This window comes from Xiphias gladius, chromosome 6 (genome assembly GCF_016859285.1).
Source record: "Xiphias gladius isolate SHS-SW01 ecotype Sanya breed wild chromosome 6, ASM1685928v1, whole genome shotgun sequence".
NCBI classification, from domain to species: Eukaryota; Metazoa; Chordata; class Actinopteri; order Istiophoriformes; family Xiphiidae; genus Xiphias; species Xiphias gladius.
Window position 1 is genome coordinate 10,889,932 of NC_053405.1, and position 18,719 is coordinate 10,908,650.

General features: G+C 38.5%; 1 protein-coding gene across 2 annotated transcripts; it reads right to left on the reverse strand.

The window, feature by feature from the left end:
- Positions 1 to 1,267: 1,267 nt before the first annotated feature.
- On the reverse strand, positions 1,268 to 18,518 carry LOC120790803 (dipeptidyl peptidase 9-like). 2 transcript variants are annotated; one of them, XM_040128666.1, is made up of 21 exons: positions 18,421 to 18,518; positions 16,224 to 16,314; positions 15,141 to 15,385; positions 11,345 to 11,457; positions 10,777 to 10,950; positions 9,801 to 9,969; positions 9,596 to 9,706; positions 9,185 to 9,313; positions 8,557 to 8,618; positions 8,334 to 8,434; positions 7,959 to 8,136; positions 7,461 to 7,620; positions 6,565 to 6,644; positions 5,567 to 5,737; positions 5,045 to 5,180; positions 4,801 to 4,946; positions 3,682 to 3,828; positions 3,241 to 3,393; positions 2,700 to 2,842; positions 2,233 to 2,344; positions 1,268 to 1,622 (listed from the first exon to the last, which is right to left on the reverse strand). In XM_040128666.1, exons 2-21 carry the CDS (start codon positions 16,277 to 16,279, stop codon positions 1,530 to 1,532), a joined length of 2,679 nt encoding a protein of 892 aa, XP_039984600.1. In that variant the 5' UTR covers positions 16,280 to 16,314; positions 18,421 to 18,518; the 3' UTR covers positions 1,268 to 1,529. The 2 variants fall into 2 exon arrangements, with proteins under 2 accessions (XP_039984600.1, XP_039984599.1); XM_040128665.1 differs by having other exon boundaries at positions 18,331 to 18,484.
- Positions 18,519 to 18,719: the final 201 nt, after the last annotated feature.

Genomic DNA, 18,719 nt, shown 5'->3' on the forward strand with positions numbered 1-18,719 from the left:
GTAAAGTCCTCTCAGCTAAATGTATGGTTTTGGATTATATAAGTAAAACTGACGTTAGTTTTGTCAATGTTGAGAAGAACCACCTGACGCTGTCTTACTCATCCTGACAAGTTAATTGCATTTTGTTTCTGAATCTAAATTATTCATGAAGCTGGTTAAACAGGCTTTTAACTTTAATTGGGTTTTATCTCCCTGCTCCTAAACTCAAACACATATCAAAAGGCTAAAATTGCTGTAACTCTTACAAGTGTATAATTTTTCAGCTTTATTTGTCAAAAAATTACCACTGGATTGTTTTTTTTCAAAAATAATAAATCTCATTTGGTGACAAGAATTTGAAAAAGATTGTTCACTTCTGTTTATTTCTTCAGTATCTGAGAGTACAGGTGATGGTAGCTCATCTCACAGATGGTCTTCAGACACACATGTAACAAGGCATTTTATTGTTGTAGGTCCTCAGACAGATTCCCTGATATAAACTATATGAGCAGGTGTTCTTAAGCTCTTGCAAGGCACCTCAGATGTGGTTATGTCAACAGTTGTGTCAAACATCATCTCATTGCTCAGTTTGTTGGCACCAAGGCAAATATGTAATATGTGCAAAAGTCCTCAGCAGCAGAAGAAAAAGAAGTTCCCTCAAAATCAAATTAAACGACTGAGTGAAACAGCAAGAGGTAACTATATTATTCCACCGGTTATGGATGCATAATAATCCATAAAAATGTGACACGTAGGTTTATTTCTTGTAGATCTGCCAAAGTGCGACACACCACATACAGAGTCTTCTATAACAGCACATAAGAACACGGGGTCACAGCAAAACAAGAAAAAAAAAACAACAACAACCTATTCAATATATGACGAAGGGGGGTCATGGGCTTGTTTATATGATTCTACAGAGGTTTACATTTGCTAACTTCACTCCAGTGTTTATTCAAAACAATAACAGAGTTGGTAAAAAAAAAACAAAACAAAACATAGGAATGGCACAAAAGATGGTAAGTGTGAAATTGCTTCCAAAAACTGGGCGCAGCAGGCCCACTTCTCTATTTTTTGCATCGCTGAAAATTCTGTTCTGTTAAAGGTCCATTAAGAAGCATTTTATTACATCAGCATTCATAGCTCTTGCATTTTGATTCAGTTTTTTTTTTCTTTAGAAATCTCAGAAAGCCTTAAGCCTTGTTTGTTTAGGGTGAACAGCGCCCTCTGCTTTTTTTGAGGCAGTTTCCCCTCCACAGTAAAATGAAGCTTCAAGACTACAAGATGCTTTTTTTTTTTTTTTTTTTTTTAAATGGTAATATCTGAATATTAATCTTGCAATGATTTATTGATGGTAAAAGGCTACAGCACCTTTAGAACTGAATAACGAGTCTAGAGGTGTGATGAGGTTTGGCATAGCCTGCGTTCAGTTTATAATAAAATTAAGTGAAAGAGAAGTGATACAGATTTAAATAAATGAAGGAATGTGATGGAGGAGACAAGGAGGGTTAGAAAGCAAAGAAGGAAAGGTCAGTGTGTAGAAAGGCTTATCAGAGGTTCTGCTGGAGGAAGTGTAGCAGCGTAATCTCGTAATGTTCTCCAGACTCCGGACATCGGATGCTATGTCGCTCATTTGGGTAAACCTGGAAAAACAGGAAACCCCCCCCCAAAAAAAACATCTTCAGTCATTGTGGGATCACCTGGATACTTAAATATTTCACATTTTACACCACCTCCCTTTTAATTCCATGATGCTAGTGATTGTTGAAAAGGACCATCATGGGATTATCTTCACAGGGAATTATCATTACGTTTGTAGACAACAACAACCTCCAGGTTTGTAGAAGTACTTTTCTTAACTGGTGGAAGTCTATCAAATAAAATTTCCAAACTAGCTTGGATTGAAATAGTTGAAAAACTGCTGAAGCTTTCCACCTTCCTCCCTGCCACTGCCTTGCTTTATTGTATTAAGGGGGGAAGAAACCCAAGGAAGAGACTTCACTCCACCGACCCAAACAAGAACAAGGCCCAACATGAGAAGTTGTCTTTTAAATTTTTTGTTTAACTCATCTTACTTAAATCTTCTCTGTAATGTGTTGTTTAAATAATGTAGGCCACAAGCTGAAACGCATTGGTCTCTTAAAAAAGTTTGAACTCTTGCTGTAGTTAATGAAATGAACCCATCAAGGCCCTGTTTCACATCTGTACCACAGCATAAAACTAAAGTCAGTATATATGAGTAAATCCTCCTACCTGCAGGTTGTATGGCTTCCCTGCCCGGATGAGTTGAGACACCAGGAAGTTAGTGTGGAAAAAGTGCACATTCTCATCTAGGAACCCATGCAGGATCAGTAATCTGTTGGGCCTGTGTTACACGGAAAGATAGGGGTCTTAGTTTCTCTGCTCCTGTTCACGTATAGACATGTAGAGGTGAATTTAACTGTTACTACAGCTAACATAAGAGCAGAATCAAACCGTACACTTCTACACTACACCTACTGACCAACAACCTTCGGTGCTAGTCTTTGAAATGAACTAGGTTAAAAACAGACTTGCTGTTGGATAAAAGAGGCGGATAACAGAAGGTAGAGTATAATACTGCTTTGCTATTATCTTTTTAACATTGCTGCTGTCACAGCCGATTGGTGGAAATAGTAACCTAAAGGTATTACATTTAAAGCATTATGTGAAAATCTGTATTTTAACATGACAGCTCTCACTCATTTGGGAGTTTGTCGACGTGCAGGGCAACAGAACAGGCCTCGTATCCCTTCTGGTTTTTTTCAGGCGTGTCCAAATATCGCTCTGTGTAGCCGGTGTCATAGGCCATCCACAAAGTCACCGGAGCTCCTGCGATGGCAACCTAAAAAAAACACAAGCAGGATTTCAAACACGGGGTTTTTATTTTTTTTCCTTTACAATAGTGTCTTCAGAATTGTAGCCCGAAGTGCAGATTGATTATCAAGCCATTTGAGACTGTAACAATAAATGATACAAAACAAATCTGAAGAGTGAAATCAATAGCACCGCTTAAAAAAATGTTTAAAAAAAAAACCCAAAACACCCACCACGGCGCACAAAAAAGGTAATTACTGTGTAACAGGTCTCCACAGGATTAATTCCTGCAACATCACATATTTCCACTAACCCATCTGCTGTTGAAAGATCTGCAAACACATTTTTAAATGCCCATTTTAAGTCTCCTACTTGTTTAACAAGTGTAAATTCGCTAATAACAGCGTAAATGTTCATAGTTTTGACCTTGAAGATGTCGGGTTTATGAACTAGGCCCATGAGTGAGAGGAAGCCTCCATACGACCAGCCATGGATGGCAACACGACTCAGGTCCACAAACTTGTACTTGTCAGCTACGTAGTGCAAACCCTCCACCTGGTCTTCAATCTCCACCTGACCCTGGATGGAGGAAAAACAGAGGTCCCTCACTTTTCATGCGTTTTCCTAAAACAATGTTTACAAAGTGCTAAAATGCAAAGAAATCAGGCTAAAAACACAAACACCAATCTGATAAAAGCTTAGAAAATTTAAGTCACTGTACCATGTATGCTCTCATGTTATTCAATTTCCATTTATCAGGCAGTTGTTAAAAGTTTGGAAGGAGGAGCTGCTCTCACTTCATCACTACACATGTTTGTTTCTCTCAGTTCCTCTGACAGACAGACGGATGCTTCGTGTGATTCATACCATTTTGTCCTTCACAGCTCCTTCAAACTGGAGTCCTCGCTGACAGGATCCCCGCCCATCGATGACCAGAACAGCGTAGCCCAGAGACGCCAGAGTGCTCAACCGCAGGTACTTCACTCCTTTATAAGAGTTATTCACTAACTGCACCTGGAAGAAAAATTAAACAAAACACGACATGTTTACGGCGATGTAAGTTGGTCAAAAAAAGTTAAGGATGCTGATATTATGACAAATTTCCACTAAAAAAACATGCTAGCTTTAACTGTGTTACTCTACCACTGCAGGTATGTGTCCTGCATAAATGTCCTCAAGTAAAAGACTGAGCTACCACTGCTCACTCAAAGGTAGTCCTTGAAGACAGCATTCAAGGCTGTTGTATGCAGTAGTGGAAGAAGTACTCATATCTTTTACTTTTACTTAAAAAGAGTGATACCACAGTATAGAAATAATCTGCTACAATTAAAAGTCATGCATTAAAAATTTTACTTAAATAAAAGTGCAAAAGTATTAGCACCAGAATACAGTTAAAGTACCAAAAGTAAAAGTACTCATTATGCAGAATAATATTATATGATATTATAGGATTATAATCATTTTATGTTTATTTTTATGCGGCAGCTGTTAAAGGTGGGACTACTTTGTTATATTATATATATACTATATTCTGCTGAGTAGCTTGTGAGTTTCCCCCAGGATGTCAATAAAGTCTAATCTTAATCTGTTATAATACATCATCTTTTATTTGTGGATATTTTGCATTAATAATCTAAATCTGCAAAGTGACTAAAGTTCTCAAAATAAAGTTTTCAAATAAATGTAGAGGAGTAAAAAGTACAATATTTGAGTATGAAGTAGCAGATATACTCAAGTAATGTACTAGTACCTTAAAATTGTATTTAAGTGCAGTAGATGAGAAAATGTAATTAATTACTTTCCAACACTGACTGCACACCAACGACTGATTTCACAAAACAGGAGTTACAGACAAAACAAAGACGAATGTGTTTTAAATCTTTTTAATCAATAAAATGAATTATTTGTATGTCTCCACCAGGAAAAACAGTTCAAAAACATGAGCTAGACTACGTGGTGATTTAAGATCAAGAGAAGAGATCAAACCTGCGGACCGCCGTAAACAAAGACAACAGTGGGATGCTTCGTGCCCGGGACCAGGTTGTGTGGTTTGTACAGCATGCCATACAGCTCGAAGCCTGATTTCCCCGTGAAGCTGAAGATCTCTGGAGGAGTATAGTCGAATGGGAAACCTGGAAACAAACGGGAGACACAACAAGAGCAAGAAGAGAATTTCTTCTGAACATCTCACAGACAACTTTTCATCTGTCATACACAAACTGTTCAGTACCAGAAGGCTCCATCATGCTCGCCCAGAACTGTGGCTCTTTGTGTAGTGGGTCGCTGTCTGAGCCAATCAGTTTGAAGATGTGCACACAGGGTGCTGAGGTCAGGCTGCTGTAGTGGCTGACGAACATGTCAAAGGTCTGTGTGGAAGAAAAAAAAAAAAAGACAAGTGTAGGTTAAGACGTCCTCACCAACAATTTTTCCTACTACATTCAGCTTCAATAAAGCCACAATACAACACAACTTTTCTTAAAGGTCAAAAGGAAACAAGCTAACCATGGCCAGCAACAGTTTCAATTAATGTGTCATTAAAGAAATATAATCTAAAATAAAACAGTACAAATCTACAGGACTCCTGAGCAGCTTATTGTGTGAACACAGAGTAGAAAAAGTTTAAGAAAAGTTCCCACTCCTCAGTGTCACAGCACTGGTTTAAAAACTAGTGTGAAACTACACTGATGTTCACTCAGAGTTTTGAGCCATTGCAGAACACAGAGTTGTAAGTACGAGTGTGTTGTTTAGATACCTGGCTCACACAGCAGCTGTGGGAGTATCCAGGTTTGGTGAGTCGGACGATTTCCCCCGGCGAGTCGTAGCTCACCACGTAAAGATGATGCTCCAGAGGAGAGTCTTTGGTTCCCTGGAAGTAAACCAGCTTTGCTGCCTCATCCACCCAAATCTGCGGACTGGAGGAACGCTACGCCGAAACACCACAGGAAAAGAAAAACTATTGATACGTTTTATTAATACAATGCAAGAGAAAAAAGGCAGTCTATCTGTTCATGACTCATACGACAGGTCTGTGCCACTCATGGACTTTATTTGTACCTAAGAAAAACATCTAAGTACGAGAAAAATGGTGAATGTCACAAATTCTCTTAAATCACTCGTATCTGAATGACTGGTTCTTGCATGAGGCCCATTGCCTTATTCTGAACTTAGTTTTTGTTTAATGTAATTTAGGATTATCTAATTTATAATTATCTAATTTCATGTCTACCTTTCTTTATTGTTTGTAAAATAATGTGTTTTTTAAGCACTTTTTGAAAGGTCACTACTATCATACCGTTATTACAAAACCTGAAGTATATATGGTACGAAAAACAGGTTTCAGTGCCGCTTGTTGTAATTCTCTGCATTTTTTCCAAACATCATTTTTGTAATTTGATTTAAATATTTTATTCTTATACCACAGTCTTCACACACACAAATACGAGTACCTGATACAACAGTCTTCTATGCACTTTTAAAACCTCTTAACTACCAACTTCATTTCACTGTCTATTGCAGGAGACAATATAATAAGTAATATCTTAATGTAAATTCCTCTGAACCTTTTTCTTTTGGCACTCCCTTTCCGTTATTAGTGTTGCATGGCTGAAACCATAACCCTTCTCATTAGTGCCCTGTACCCATGTACCCATGAACAGTGCATCTAAAATATTTAAAACGTAGTGTACTGATGAGTGTGTGTGGTGGTTCATTAGCGCTGCACTGGACGAGCGACAAAAGAAAACGCTTTACCTTTGCTCCGTGATTGGCCAGCACCTCCCACTCCCCACTGGTTACTGTCACCTCTTCTTTGACTGGACACTTGAAATCATCTGATGAGAGAGGAGCAAAGCTGTCATGTAAGTGGATCAACTTAGAGACCTGTAAGCTTTGGTAAAGCATTACTTCAAGTCCCCCTATTTACATCCATAAGCAGTATGTAAACATTTAATAAATGATTTATAACACACTATTATGCAGTCAAAAGCAGATATAAATGTTTATTAATGTATTTGTCAACATTTATAATTCATGCTTTGGACACCCATGAGTGGATGCTGCTGTATGATATTGAATGAAAATATAGTAAAACAGTGCTGTAATAATATAAAACATGTCTTCCTCGAAGAAGATAGAGGTGTTGACAAATATTTTACATTAAACTCTTAAAAATGTCCTTACAGCTGCGTACAACTGCATTGTTACAAACCATTTATTAAATGTTTATATACTGGTTATATATGCTAAATAGGAGGACTTACATACACACACACACACACACACACACACACACACACACACACACACACAAAGCATTACATGGCATAAATTATTTTAAAATTTCTTTGATTGTGGCACATTAAGGATATAGTAAAAGAAAACTGAAACTTTAACAATATCTCAAACTGAAAGTAAAATGAAATCATCAAATAATACAGAAAAAATAACCCCACTGAACAAACGGAAAAGTCAATAAAATGTTGGAAAATAAAGAAACTGAGGAAAACCTGTTAAAGACCATATTGAAATTTTGCTTTATATATGAGTTAAAGAACTACGGGTTTTACATTTTATTTAATCTCTTTCATTTGTTCCATAAAGCTCAACAGTGAATCTGTGACACCAGCCTGTGTTCCCCACAGTGTTACCTTCAGAGTGTGCGTAGCCTTTGGCCCAGTGATAGCTGCCCCGCTGTAATACTGAGGTGATCTTATACAGGTGGCAGAAGCCTGTTTTGGACTCATTTACTGTGATGAAGGTGATCTCATCATCAATGGTTTGGATGAAAGGATGGAAGATATCATGGACCTGTAGAACCAACAGACAGTAATTATGTTTTTGTCTTTTTTTCCCAATCAAAAGCTGCACTAAGCCAGATTTATTTGCATAAATTGTACACTGGGGCAACAGCAGGGGAGATTTCACAACAAATAACTGATACAAAATATTACAGCCGTTTGCTCAAATTTGTTTGTTTGGGAACTTGTGTGCAACCTCATTTTTCCATAGGAAATGTTTTTAGGAAGGGAAACTATAATACAACTCACACTGAAAAGAAAAGATAAAATCTGATTCAGACATGAGGGAAAAAATGAGACAGGAGATCTTTAAGATTCAGTGCTAAGAGACGTTGTGTTGAGCCTCACATTGATCCAGATGTCACTGGTCTCTTCGTAGATGATGAAGGGCTGGACTGTGTCTCCAAGGGCCTCCAGGCTTTCTTTTCTACTGCTCTCGTCCTGATGTGCAGGGATGAAGAGCGCTGGCGGAAGCAGGACCAACTGGAGACGCTGCTGTCGCCGGTCCATCATGACCGCCCACGCACTGACACACACACACACACATACACACGCACACACACACCACACAGAGAGAGAGAGTTGTGACAAGTGGGAACGTGTGTGTCGTGTAGACACCATGTTATCTAATGTCTGGGTTTTGGAGATTATGAAGCCTGGTGGGGTGTTCTTTTATAAGAACAGACCTTTCTGGGTTTTCAACCTCTTAGATAAGAAACTTACTATCGGCCATCCTTTGTCCATCCAGCTCTGGTGATGTATTCGGCACCTGGGAACAGACTGGTGAAAGGAACAGGCAGCTCCTTTTCCTGTGTGCTGACAATCTGAGGGAGCAAAAAAAAAAACACCAGGCTGACTACAACACAGAACATTTCAATGTTTTGTTCACTGTGGGTGGATTAATATATCATCAGCACATTTGGATGTTTTGTGGACAAGCACTCACTTTGCCAAGATTATCTGTCCTGATTTCTGCTATTTTGAGAGCGATATCTGGATTCTTGCTTCCTGGAAAGGATAGGAAACGTGACAAACAGCATGGTTAAATCCCCCAAAAATCAAAACCTAAACCCTAAAATAAAAACCCTAAAATACATACATGGCTGCAACTGACAATTATTTTCATTATCGATTAATCTGCAGATTATTTTCTCGATTAATCGATTGTTCGTTTTGTTATAAAAATTTTTGAAAATAGAACTTCTCACAGCCCAAGGTGACATCCTCAGATGTCTTGTTTTGTCTGAGCAACCGTCCAAAATCCAGAGATATTCAGTTTACAACCATGTATTACAACAAAGAGCATTAAATCCCCATATTTGAGAAGCTGGAACCATCAAATGTTTGGCATGTTTTCTAAAAAATTACTATAACGATTATCAGATTATCAAGATAGTTGGTGATTAAGTTTCTGTCAATCCACTAACTGATTAATCGACTAATTGTTGCAGCTTTATATGCATTATACATCTATAATTTTTAGTTAAGCATAAAATACATAAATCTCACAGACAAAACCAGGAAGCTTTACGTGCATCACATATAAATACTGAGGTTTTTTAGTGCCTGCATACCTGCCCGTGGGTATCTGTAGACATCTGTTTTACGCTCCTCCAGAGCCGGAGATGGAACATGGATGATCTCAACCTCAGACTCGTCCACCTCCTCGTATAAAATCTGTAAAGTCTTACCACCATCTGATTCTGAGCCAGAGAGATGACCAGTAAAGCAGGTAGGCATTTATTTTTAACTCTTTGGCTTTGGAACAAATTACAAGGGTGAACTAAAGACCCTGTTTGTTTTTGATTCCAAACATTTTGTACCCTTTATAAAATGTCTTATACTGTAAAAAATAAATTCTGTCCTAATTTACTAACTCAATAATAAACCCTCTTCATGTCATAACCAGTACTAATATGATTCATATTATGAGTCTTGTTGATAATGTGCCTTCTTGCCAAGACAACAATGTATCACTAACTCACCTTCTCGAGCAGCTGGTGACCACCAGTATCCAGTGAAGCGATCAAACTCTTCCTGTGTGACAAAAGTGGCTACACCGGCAGATTTGGGGTCCTCTTTTGGGTTATCAATACCTAAAATGAAAACACAGATATAGAAAAAAAACACTGTGGAAAAAATTGAGATTACCAGGTAGAACCGAGTCTGTAGACATTTTTCATTCTTGACCTTTGTGGCTGAAGGTGAGCCTCCTCTCTTCACCCGTCTCAACGTTGGTCACCCAAATATCATTGTTATTGATGAAGCCTATAAAGTTGGGGTCCCCGGAGCAGATCTTGGGGTCCATGCGTGTGCCTGAACTCTGGCTCTTAATCTCTACAGGATTCATGGGAGAAGTCTGCACGGACACAAAGAGTGAACAGAGGACAACTTAGGTCACGGCTGCCATAGTTCAATACTGCATTAACAATGGTAAAGACTGATATGAATATTTCAGATTAAAAAAATATATATATATAAAAACAAAATGTTTTCTAACATAACGTCACTATCCAGTCAAAACCATGTATTTCCACGTTTTGTGAGTTTTTCATAAAAAACTGAATGACTGTTACTGTTTCAGTTGAAAAATTCCTCCTCTTTTTTTAGCTAAGTAAACCATTTAAAAATGAAATAGCTAAAACAGGGTTGTTTTTTATTAGCTCATGAAAAGTTGATGTTTGGAAGATACATGATTTTCATAGGAAAGCAAATAATCACATACCATCAACCTACAATTTTGAAAGGATCCCCTATATACTGGTTATTACCGAATTGTGACAAGAGTTGAATATAGTTGATTGACAGAATACCTACCAGCAACGATTTTGATGACCAATTAATCATTTAATTAATTTTAAAGCAAAAATGACCAAAATTTACTGGTCCCAGCTTTTATAATTTTGATTTTCTGAGGCCTCTCAGGATACAATGGCAGAGAGCAAGAGTGCAGCCAACTTTTTAACTTTAACTGTAATTATTTATATTCTTACTGGTAACTGAATAGAGGTCCAAAGACGACTTTAAAAAGGTAAGATCTCACCCTTTGGCTAGGAATTTTTGAGGCATTGGCCTAATCCGCAACCCTATCAACCCCTGCAGGTCTGTAATGATGATTCTGTGCCGTGTGGCCGTGAAAGTCTTAGTTAACTGTCCTTCAACTCACAATGAAGCTGTTGTTTCCACCGTCACGGCAGTAGTACAGACGGCTGTTGGCCTGAAACAGGAAGAGGCCGCTGGGTCGGTGGTAGTCATAGGATGTGATGCCAGACACCCCCAAACGCTTCCTCTCCCGCAGTAGCTCCTCCTCCCGGGAGAAGCCCCCGTGGTGTGGGCTGGCCTGAGGTCAGGGATGACAGGAGGACACACAACGTGACAATGCTGGCCCGAGCGAGGTCAAGGTCAAAGACAGTTTGTTCAGGGCATGGAAAATAAACAAACAGTGAGAAAACATTACCATACTAAATTAAAGAGAGAAAAGCCATGCACCAATGAATATTCAGCAGTAAGAACTTCTGTTTATGAAATCAGTACAGCACAGAATAACAGCTGGATAGCAATGAACATCAATCCCCGGTTATTTTGTCTTTAAGGGGAGACTGACACTAGTAGTTTTAAGCTCCATGGAGAAAGATGTTATTATGAGGAACGCGTTCACAATCATCCTCTAAACAATTAAAAATCTAGTGGGAATAGCATCAGAGTGGAGGAAGAGGACTAAGAATCCTCCTCACCTGAAAGTGATCCAGCATCTGTTTCCATGACAAAACCAGCAGGGCATCTTTGCGGACCTTCCTGGGAATGTCTGAGTAGAGTAATGCGTTTTCCCTGCTGGCGTAAGGCATTCCTGTAACAACAGAATGAGAAAAGAAGACTGTGAGCCCAAGTAAATCTAATCTGTCGTGTGGTAGATGAGCTCAGCTTCAACTAGCATTGAGAGTAGTAGTGGTGGTTTACAGAAGATTTTTACAGCAGCTGTTGGTAAGCACAAACTTAGCCTAGTTATAACATAAGTGCTTACTAAGTCGATTTCTTAATATTAAATTTATTATTATTAAAACAGGTTGCATCCCACAAACTAGTTCTCAACTAGAGATTATTGGTTACTAAATATTTACACCCTGTAATTGCCCAGTGTAAATGGTATGTAGCCAACTGAACCAGCTGGCTAACATTATGTTAGCTCCCTAATATCTGACCTGCTTAGAGTGGAGAATAAAAGAGATAGCATTCATCAAGTTTCAGGTGACCTGAAACTTGATGAATGCTGTTCAATAATGATGTAACTCCTAAAGATTTTAAATTACATTTCACAAAAATAACACAGCATACGTCAAAATAAGAAACGTTATACAAATAATATTTGACTAAAGTAATTAAAGTCAATAGGTTAGCATAATTGCATATTTCTCACTCATTACAAACTGTATGGATAATTCTAACTTAGTACGACTTACACAATATGAAAGTCTTTACTAGCCAAGATATACCTTAAATTTTAATGGTGCAACCTGATTCAAAACTATCTAGTAGTTACTAAGAACTTAGGATGACTTTATACACAACCTTAGTAATATATATAAGGAAAGCTGTTGGAACACATACCGGTTGCCATACTGGAGGTCCTCAGTGGTGTCTGTTTGAGCTAAATAGTGGTTTCTGTGCTGTTTCTGACTGGGAACTGATCATGTCATCATGTATTCAATGAGTTTGTTTACATGCACTTAAGTAGCCTGGTTATTGTCAGTTTTCTGCAGTGACCCAATTTCTTAAACCGAGGTAAGGGGGGAAGAGAAACATGGCACATTAACACAGCTGCATTTCGCTGAATATCTCTTGTGCATGTATTATCGGATTAACTAAGTTCCTAATAGGGTATGTCCATGTACAGCTGTGCTCATAAATTTACATACCCCTGGCAGAATTTGAAAAATATTGGTATTTTTTGGAAAATATGACTGATCATGCAGAAAACTTTTCTTTTATTTGGGGACAGTGGTTAGGTGAAGACAATTATAAGCACATAATTATGTGTACCCTTAGGTATGTGTACCTAAAATCATAATGATAATTGAAATCACCGAAATGGCCCTGATCAAAAGTTTACATACCCCAGAATACCCTTATCAGTGGCCTGATTATATACACACAAGTTGACACACACAGGTTGAAATGGATATTAAAAGTAAGTTTCCACACCAGTGACTTGTTTGATTTTAATTAGTGTCTGTGTATTAATAGTCAATGAGTTTCTTAACTCTTGAGAGATCCCCGCGCATTTCATCCAGTGCTGCACTGACTTTGCTGGATACTAAGCCATGGGGAAAGCAAAAGAACTGTCAAAGGACCTGCGAGAAAAGGTAATCAAGACATGGATATAAAAAGATATCCAAAGATTTGAAAACGCATATCAGCAGTGTTCAAACTCTGATAAAGAAGTGGAAAATGTGGGTTTTGTTGATACCGAGCCACAGTCAGGTGGACCTACAAAAGATTTCAGCCACATCTGCCAGGAAAATTGGCTGGGATGCCAAGAAAAACCCACCAGCAACTTCAACTGAAATACAGGCAAAAAACTGGTCGGGCTGTTGCAAGATGTGCAATACGGAGTTGCTTGAACAAAATTGGGCTGCACGGTCGAGTTGCCAGAAAAAAGCCGTTAATGCGCCAACGCCATAAAAAAGCCTGCTCACAATATGCCAAACAGCACCTAGACAAGCCTCAAAACCTCTGGAACAAAGTCATTTGGAGTGATCAGAGCAAAAGTGAACATTACAGTCAAAACCATAAACGCTTTGTTTGACAAGTCTACCCGAGAATTCACAGGACCTGGAGGCTTTTTGCCATGAAGAACGGGCAGCCTTACCACCTGAGAAAATAAAGGGCCCCACTCACAACTATCACAAACGACTGCAAGCCATCATTCATGCTAATGGGGGGAATTCACAGTATTAAGAATTTTGGGATATGCAAAAGTTTGAACAAACCATCTCATTATTTTCTTTATTGTTATGTTTTGTTTAATGATTAATGATATTCTGTGATGCCTAACAGTTCAATTTAAACCCCCTTAAAAATAAAAGAAATGTGTTTTGCTGGATCCCTCATGTTTTCTTTAAAGAATGGTACATATCTTACAATTGTGCCAGGGTAAGTGAACTTATGAGCAGAAGTGTGAGTATGTGCATGACTTCAGATGTGGTTTGTAAAAGCAGTGGGTCATTTCTAAAATTAAGATGCGTCTGCACATTGAGGGAAAAACCTCCGTAACCAGAGTCTGTTCTGTCTCGTGCCTGCTGTGATTAAAAAATATGACAGGGGAGAGTTTGATTAATGTCCAGCTGCTGTGAATTCCTACGAGCTCAACCTGTCCGGTGACTGCTTTGTATTCTGGTATATCTGTTATATCTGGCAACCTGTCCTGATAGTTGAACGCTGGTGCAGTATGACAGCTTTAAGAAAAAGCCGTTACTTCTTTATTCTGACATCAAAACTGCTTACCATAGCTGTTTTATAGAAAGCAGAAACATTTTCTGCTATAAAATACTAAAGTATATTAAATGTGCAGTCCACGGTAGTAAGGGGGATACCCCCATTAAAAGTCATTTTTAAAAGTAATAAACTGGTTTATACTGGATTATTGCTGAGGCTGGTTTAGTTATATTTGAGAATCAATAAATCAACCACACATCTGTTCATGAGTATTTGGGGAAAAACTTTTAAAGCAAGACAGAGGCCAATGTGCCTCAGTGTGTTGAAATGAACCAGTGTGTTTTTATGTTATATGAACTCAACTCAACTTTTCATTTGTAAAAAGAAGAATGTGGGTTTTTTTTTTTTTTTTTTCCAAAAGTTAAACGGTATCCCTTTAAAGTTTTAAAAAAGCTACCAGCTACTGTAGGAGGCAAGAATTGCAGCAAAGTCTAAAAAAATAAATTTAGACCAGGCAACAATTCTTGCCATGGTGGCATGACTGCTTGTATAGTCAACAAGCGAGCTACCATGAGTGCAGCTTTTACAGGCCCTTGGCGGGGCACACTACAAAACCCGAAACAGCTCTGGAAATATTATTACACACCAGTACTAACTTGCTTGAGACATGGCAGCAAAGAAACAGAAACCATTTTTCAGAAAGTCTGTGCACTACAGCTGCACCAGCAACACTCAGAGATATGTCCACAAAACAAAATGGTGTTCCCGACCGAGTTTCGTATTTTCTCCAGCACACACTGACTAGATTTACTGCAGATCTCTGGATTTCAAATGAGCTTGCAAACAGTCCCAGGCTGGCAACTCTGACTCAGCAGCTGTATCCACAGATTATTCACATAAAGCACACCAACTTTCAAAGTGGCTTAAAGGGGAAGCATCTGAATATGTAGGTCAACAAGTCAGCGCCCGCTAAAAGCACCTAATCTCATTTTCCTCATTTTTTGACATCCTTTGTAGAAAGTGAGGTTATTTGCCCTAAAATGAGTAGGTTTTTCAACAACTGTGACAGACCCCTTGTTTTTAGGTCCCCCAGCTCACCAAGGTAGTAGATCCGGTGAGAGTGTGGGCTGGCTTCGTCCTTCTGGATGAACTGGAAGTCATGTGGCGCCTTGTTGATGACCACGCCAGTGTTCTTGCGGCTGTTGTGGATGATCTTCCGCAGGCCATCCCATGTATGCTTCTCCACCTGGAACTGGGTGGGATTCACGTCCTCCATCTCCACCACCTCCGTGCTGTCCGAGAGCTCGTCCACCCCCGTCATACCTGCCAGTGCTTCTCTGACGCTGTGGACAGAAACTCCGACTGATCAGTAGGTCAGACAGGTATATTTTTGATTGAAAAATACAGGTACATTTTTGACTAAGGATAGCAGAAAGGTAACTTGTGAAGTTTTCTTTTTTGAAACAAACAAAAGTCATGTTTACATTCAGTGTTTCTCATCAAAACGCTTTGTATCCTTGAGGTTTAATTAATTTGTAAAATGCATTTACTTTCTCATAAAAAAAATTGCAAGGCCAATTTTATGAACATTTGAAAATCAGGATTTATTCACATCTATGTCTGACACATTGCTACACTTCTTTGTGCATTACCACCACCAACTCTCAATCAGTGGAACAAGCGTGAAACCGGTGACAGGGGTGTCTGTATGTGTTCTCCTACGCATGCACGATTCAGGCAAAATGAGGACCGACTCTCCATGAAAACACTGCTCCATACTGGTAGGCACTAGTGGTCAAAAACTCCAAAGACATTTGATCTGACAACGGACTACTGATTGATGTTAATCCAATCATAAAATCTAGTCGGCTGGTAAACCAGTTAAAACATCTTGAGAGAGGTTAGTAGTCTGAAAAGTAAGGAAAGTTCCTTACTTTTCACAACGCACAAAAAATGTCATTACACTGATACATTTTCTCGTCAATAAAAATTAAAATCGCAACAATGTTAAATAACCGGTTTTGGCATTTAAGGCATAATCTAACATACAGAACTCATCTTTTTAGACTGAACGAAGACAACGGAAAAACCATGGTTAAGATCTTTCATTTATCAAAATGAATGGAAGTGAAAACTGAATGAATGTGGTTCCAGCAACTGTGAGCGACAAAGTTTCCATACCTTTCCCGGCCGTCTTCTGTTTTGTCTTCGATTTTCAGCCTCTTTACTCTGTGCATTAACCGTTCAACAACCCTGGACCAGACCTGACACCCTGTATGAGCCAGGTAAAGATACGATAGTTACAGATGTGAAACAGAAAGGTTTGTTTCAAGATAACAGACATTGCAGACCTTTTACATGGCAGCACCTGGTCTAACTGACAAATAACTTAGATAGCCCTGAACCATAAATAGACTAGAGCCTGGCCTACGCTAAGCTCACATGCTATCAACAGTGAAACTGTTACTGAGGTGGCGGCCCAGCTCAGGCCAGACGTCTCTTTGCTGCTTCATCGGGGAGCTGCTGTTCTTCAGCCGACCACCACAGTACTTCCAGCTGTGTGTTCCCGATATGAGATCGCACTATGTATGTGACTCAGCTGCATGACTCTGAAGCTTCAACGTCTGTGTCATAACTGTGGCAAATGTCACACTGTTACTCCACATTTTACCGGCGACTATACAGGAGGCTGTTTTGTTGCCTGGGGCCTAAACCAACAAAAAATCTATTCAGTGAATCTTGAGTTAATATCTTTTGTTTTTAGTCCAATGACTAACACTTATTTATATGAAATATCCTAGAACTGATAAGGTTGATAATGTTCTACATACTTGCATGGCTGAAAAAGCATTTGTTTGCCACCAATCTGTATCATATATAATAGATAATGAATTTCTGCAGTGAAACAGAACTATAACTTTAATTTCCTTGTCTATGCTATTTTATTTCTGTTGCTTAAGACTATTATAGTCTTCTAAAATATTTCTAAATGTGTTTTTGTTTTTTTATGCAAAGCATTTTGAACAGCTATACAAATGAAATTGTGAGCAATGACCATTACCATGTTGTTACCTTTTGTTTGTGAGTACTTTGGCACCATGTGGTTGTCAATCAAATGAAAAGACATTGTCATTACTGGTCTCAAAATATCTGTAAAATATCTGCTAGTGAGAGCAGGCTTATTCTATGCAGCTTTTTTTTCACTGCAGAGGCTGATTTTAAGAGGACTAAAAAGTGTTTAAAAAAAAAAAAACACCATACAATACACCTCCGTGAACCAAGTATAGGGAATCACTGTTGAAAAAGTCCCAGTTTATTGTCCTGCTGTCTGTACCAACTGTGGTACTGTGTGTGTTTATTTTCTGTTTCTGCATAACTAGGCTCTTGGTACTCAATCACACACTGCTGTTTTAGAATTGGTGTGTATTACTGTCGATATGTGACTTCAATAATTTTCTACTGACTAGAAGGCTTACTTTTGAATATATTATCATGATTTTTAGCTGTTATTTTTCTCAATTAGTCAACCATAACATGTCAGAATCATCACAGTTTCTCAAAGTCCAAGGTGACATCTTCAAATTTCTTGTTTTGTCCAACCAACAGTCCAAAACTCAAATATATTCAGTTTACAATTACATGAAATAGAGAAAAGCAGGAAATCTTTTTATTTGAGTCTGAAAACATTTTTTGTAATTTTTGTTTGCCCTTTAGTTTTCTGTCAATCGACTAATCGTTTAATCGATAGCAGCTCTGCATATTCTATAAGCATTTCATGAGTTTTGTTTTCAAAAATCTTCATTTTAAAGTAACTAAAGATGTCAAATAAATGTAGGGGAGTAGAGGTATAAAGTAGCATGAGAAGAAAATACTCAAATACCTCCCCATTTTGTTTTTTAACGTACATATCTCTGGTGCCGTCCTGTTATTTTGTACATATTGCATGTTCTTTAATATCTCTTTTTATGTTCTTTTAGTTTTGTGTGTGAGAAACAGTTTCACTATTTCTGTTTTGACACATCAGCTGATGATGCTAAAGGGTCCGACAGCTACAATCCACACAGAAAACATCTGGCCGAGTGTGTCCTGCCCTTCAAACCACACAAACACTGACTGAACAACTTTCAAATAAAACCCTGTGTCACTGTACTTTGCTGTGCTTTGATGCTATCAGGTTAGCCGCCCGTTAAACAGGGACAGGCGACTCGTTAGCTAACGTATCAAAACGGTACTTATACACAGAAACAACTCACAGACAGAGCAACAAACTCATCCACTTTTAGCTTACACTTTCTGCCCAAAGACCCTTCTCCTTCTGTCGAAGAAACGCCTGTGTTGAAAACAGTGGTCAGGGTCTGATTAGGAGTTAACTACTTACAAGAAGAGCAGGTAGTTAGCTTGATGCTAGGATGCTAAGAACGAGGAAATGGCTTGTGGAATCAAACGTTACAAGAATACAACCTTTACCCCGGATATGAACCATCAAAGGTTGGCTCTGTCTACTCGGGGTATTTATTTAACTTTATTTCTTTTAACTTCCTTTTTTCACTTTTAGTCTACAGCCGAAATAACCCTCCTTCTATTAGGTATTATTAGTTGTTTAGTGTATGAAATATTAAAAATAGTGAAAAAATGTCCATGGCCGTTTTTGAGAGCCTACAAATGTCTCATTTTGTC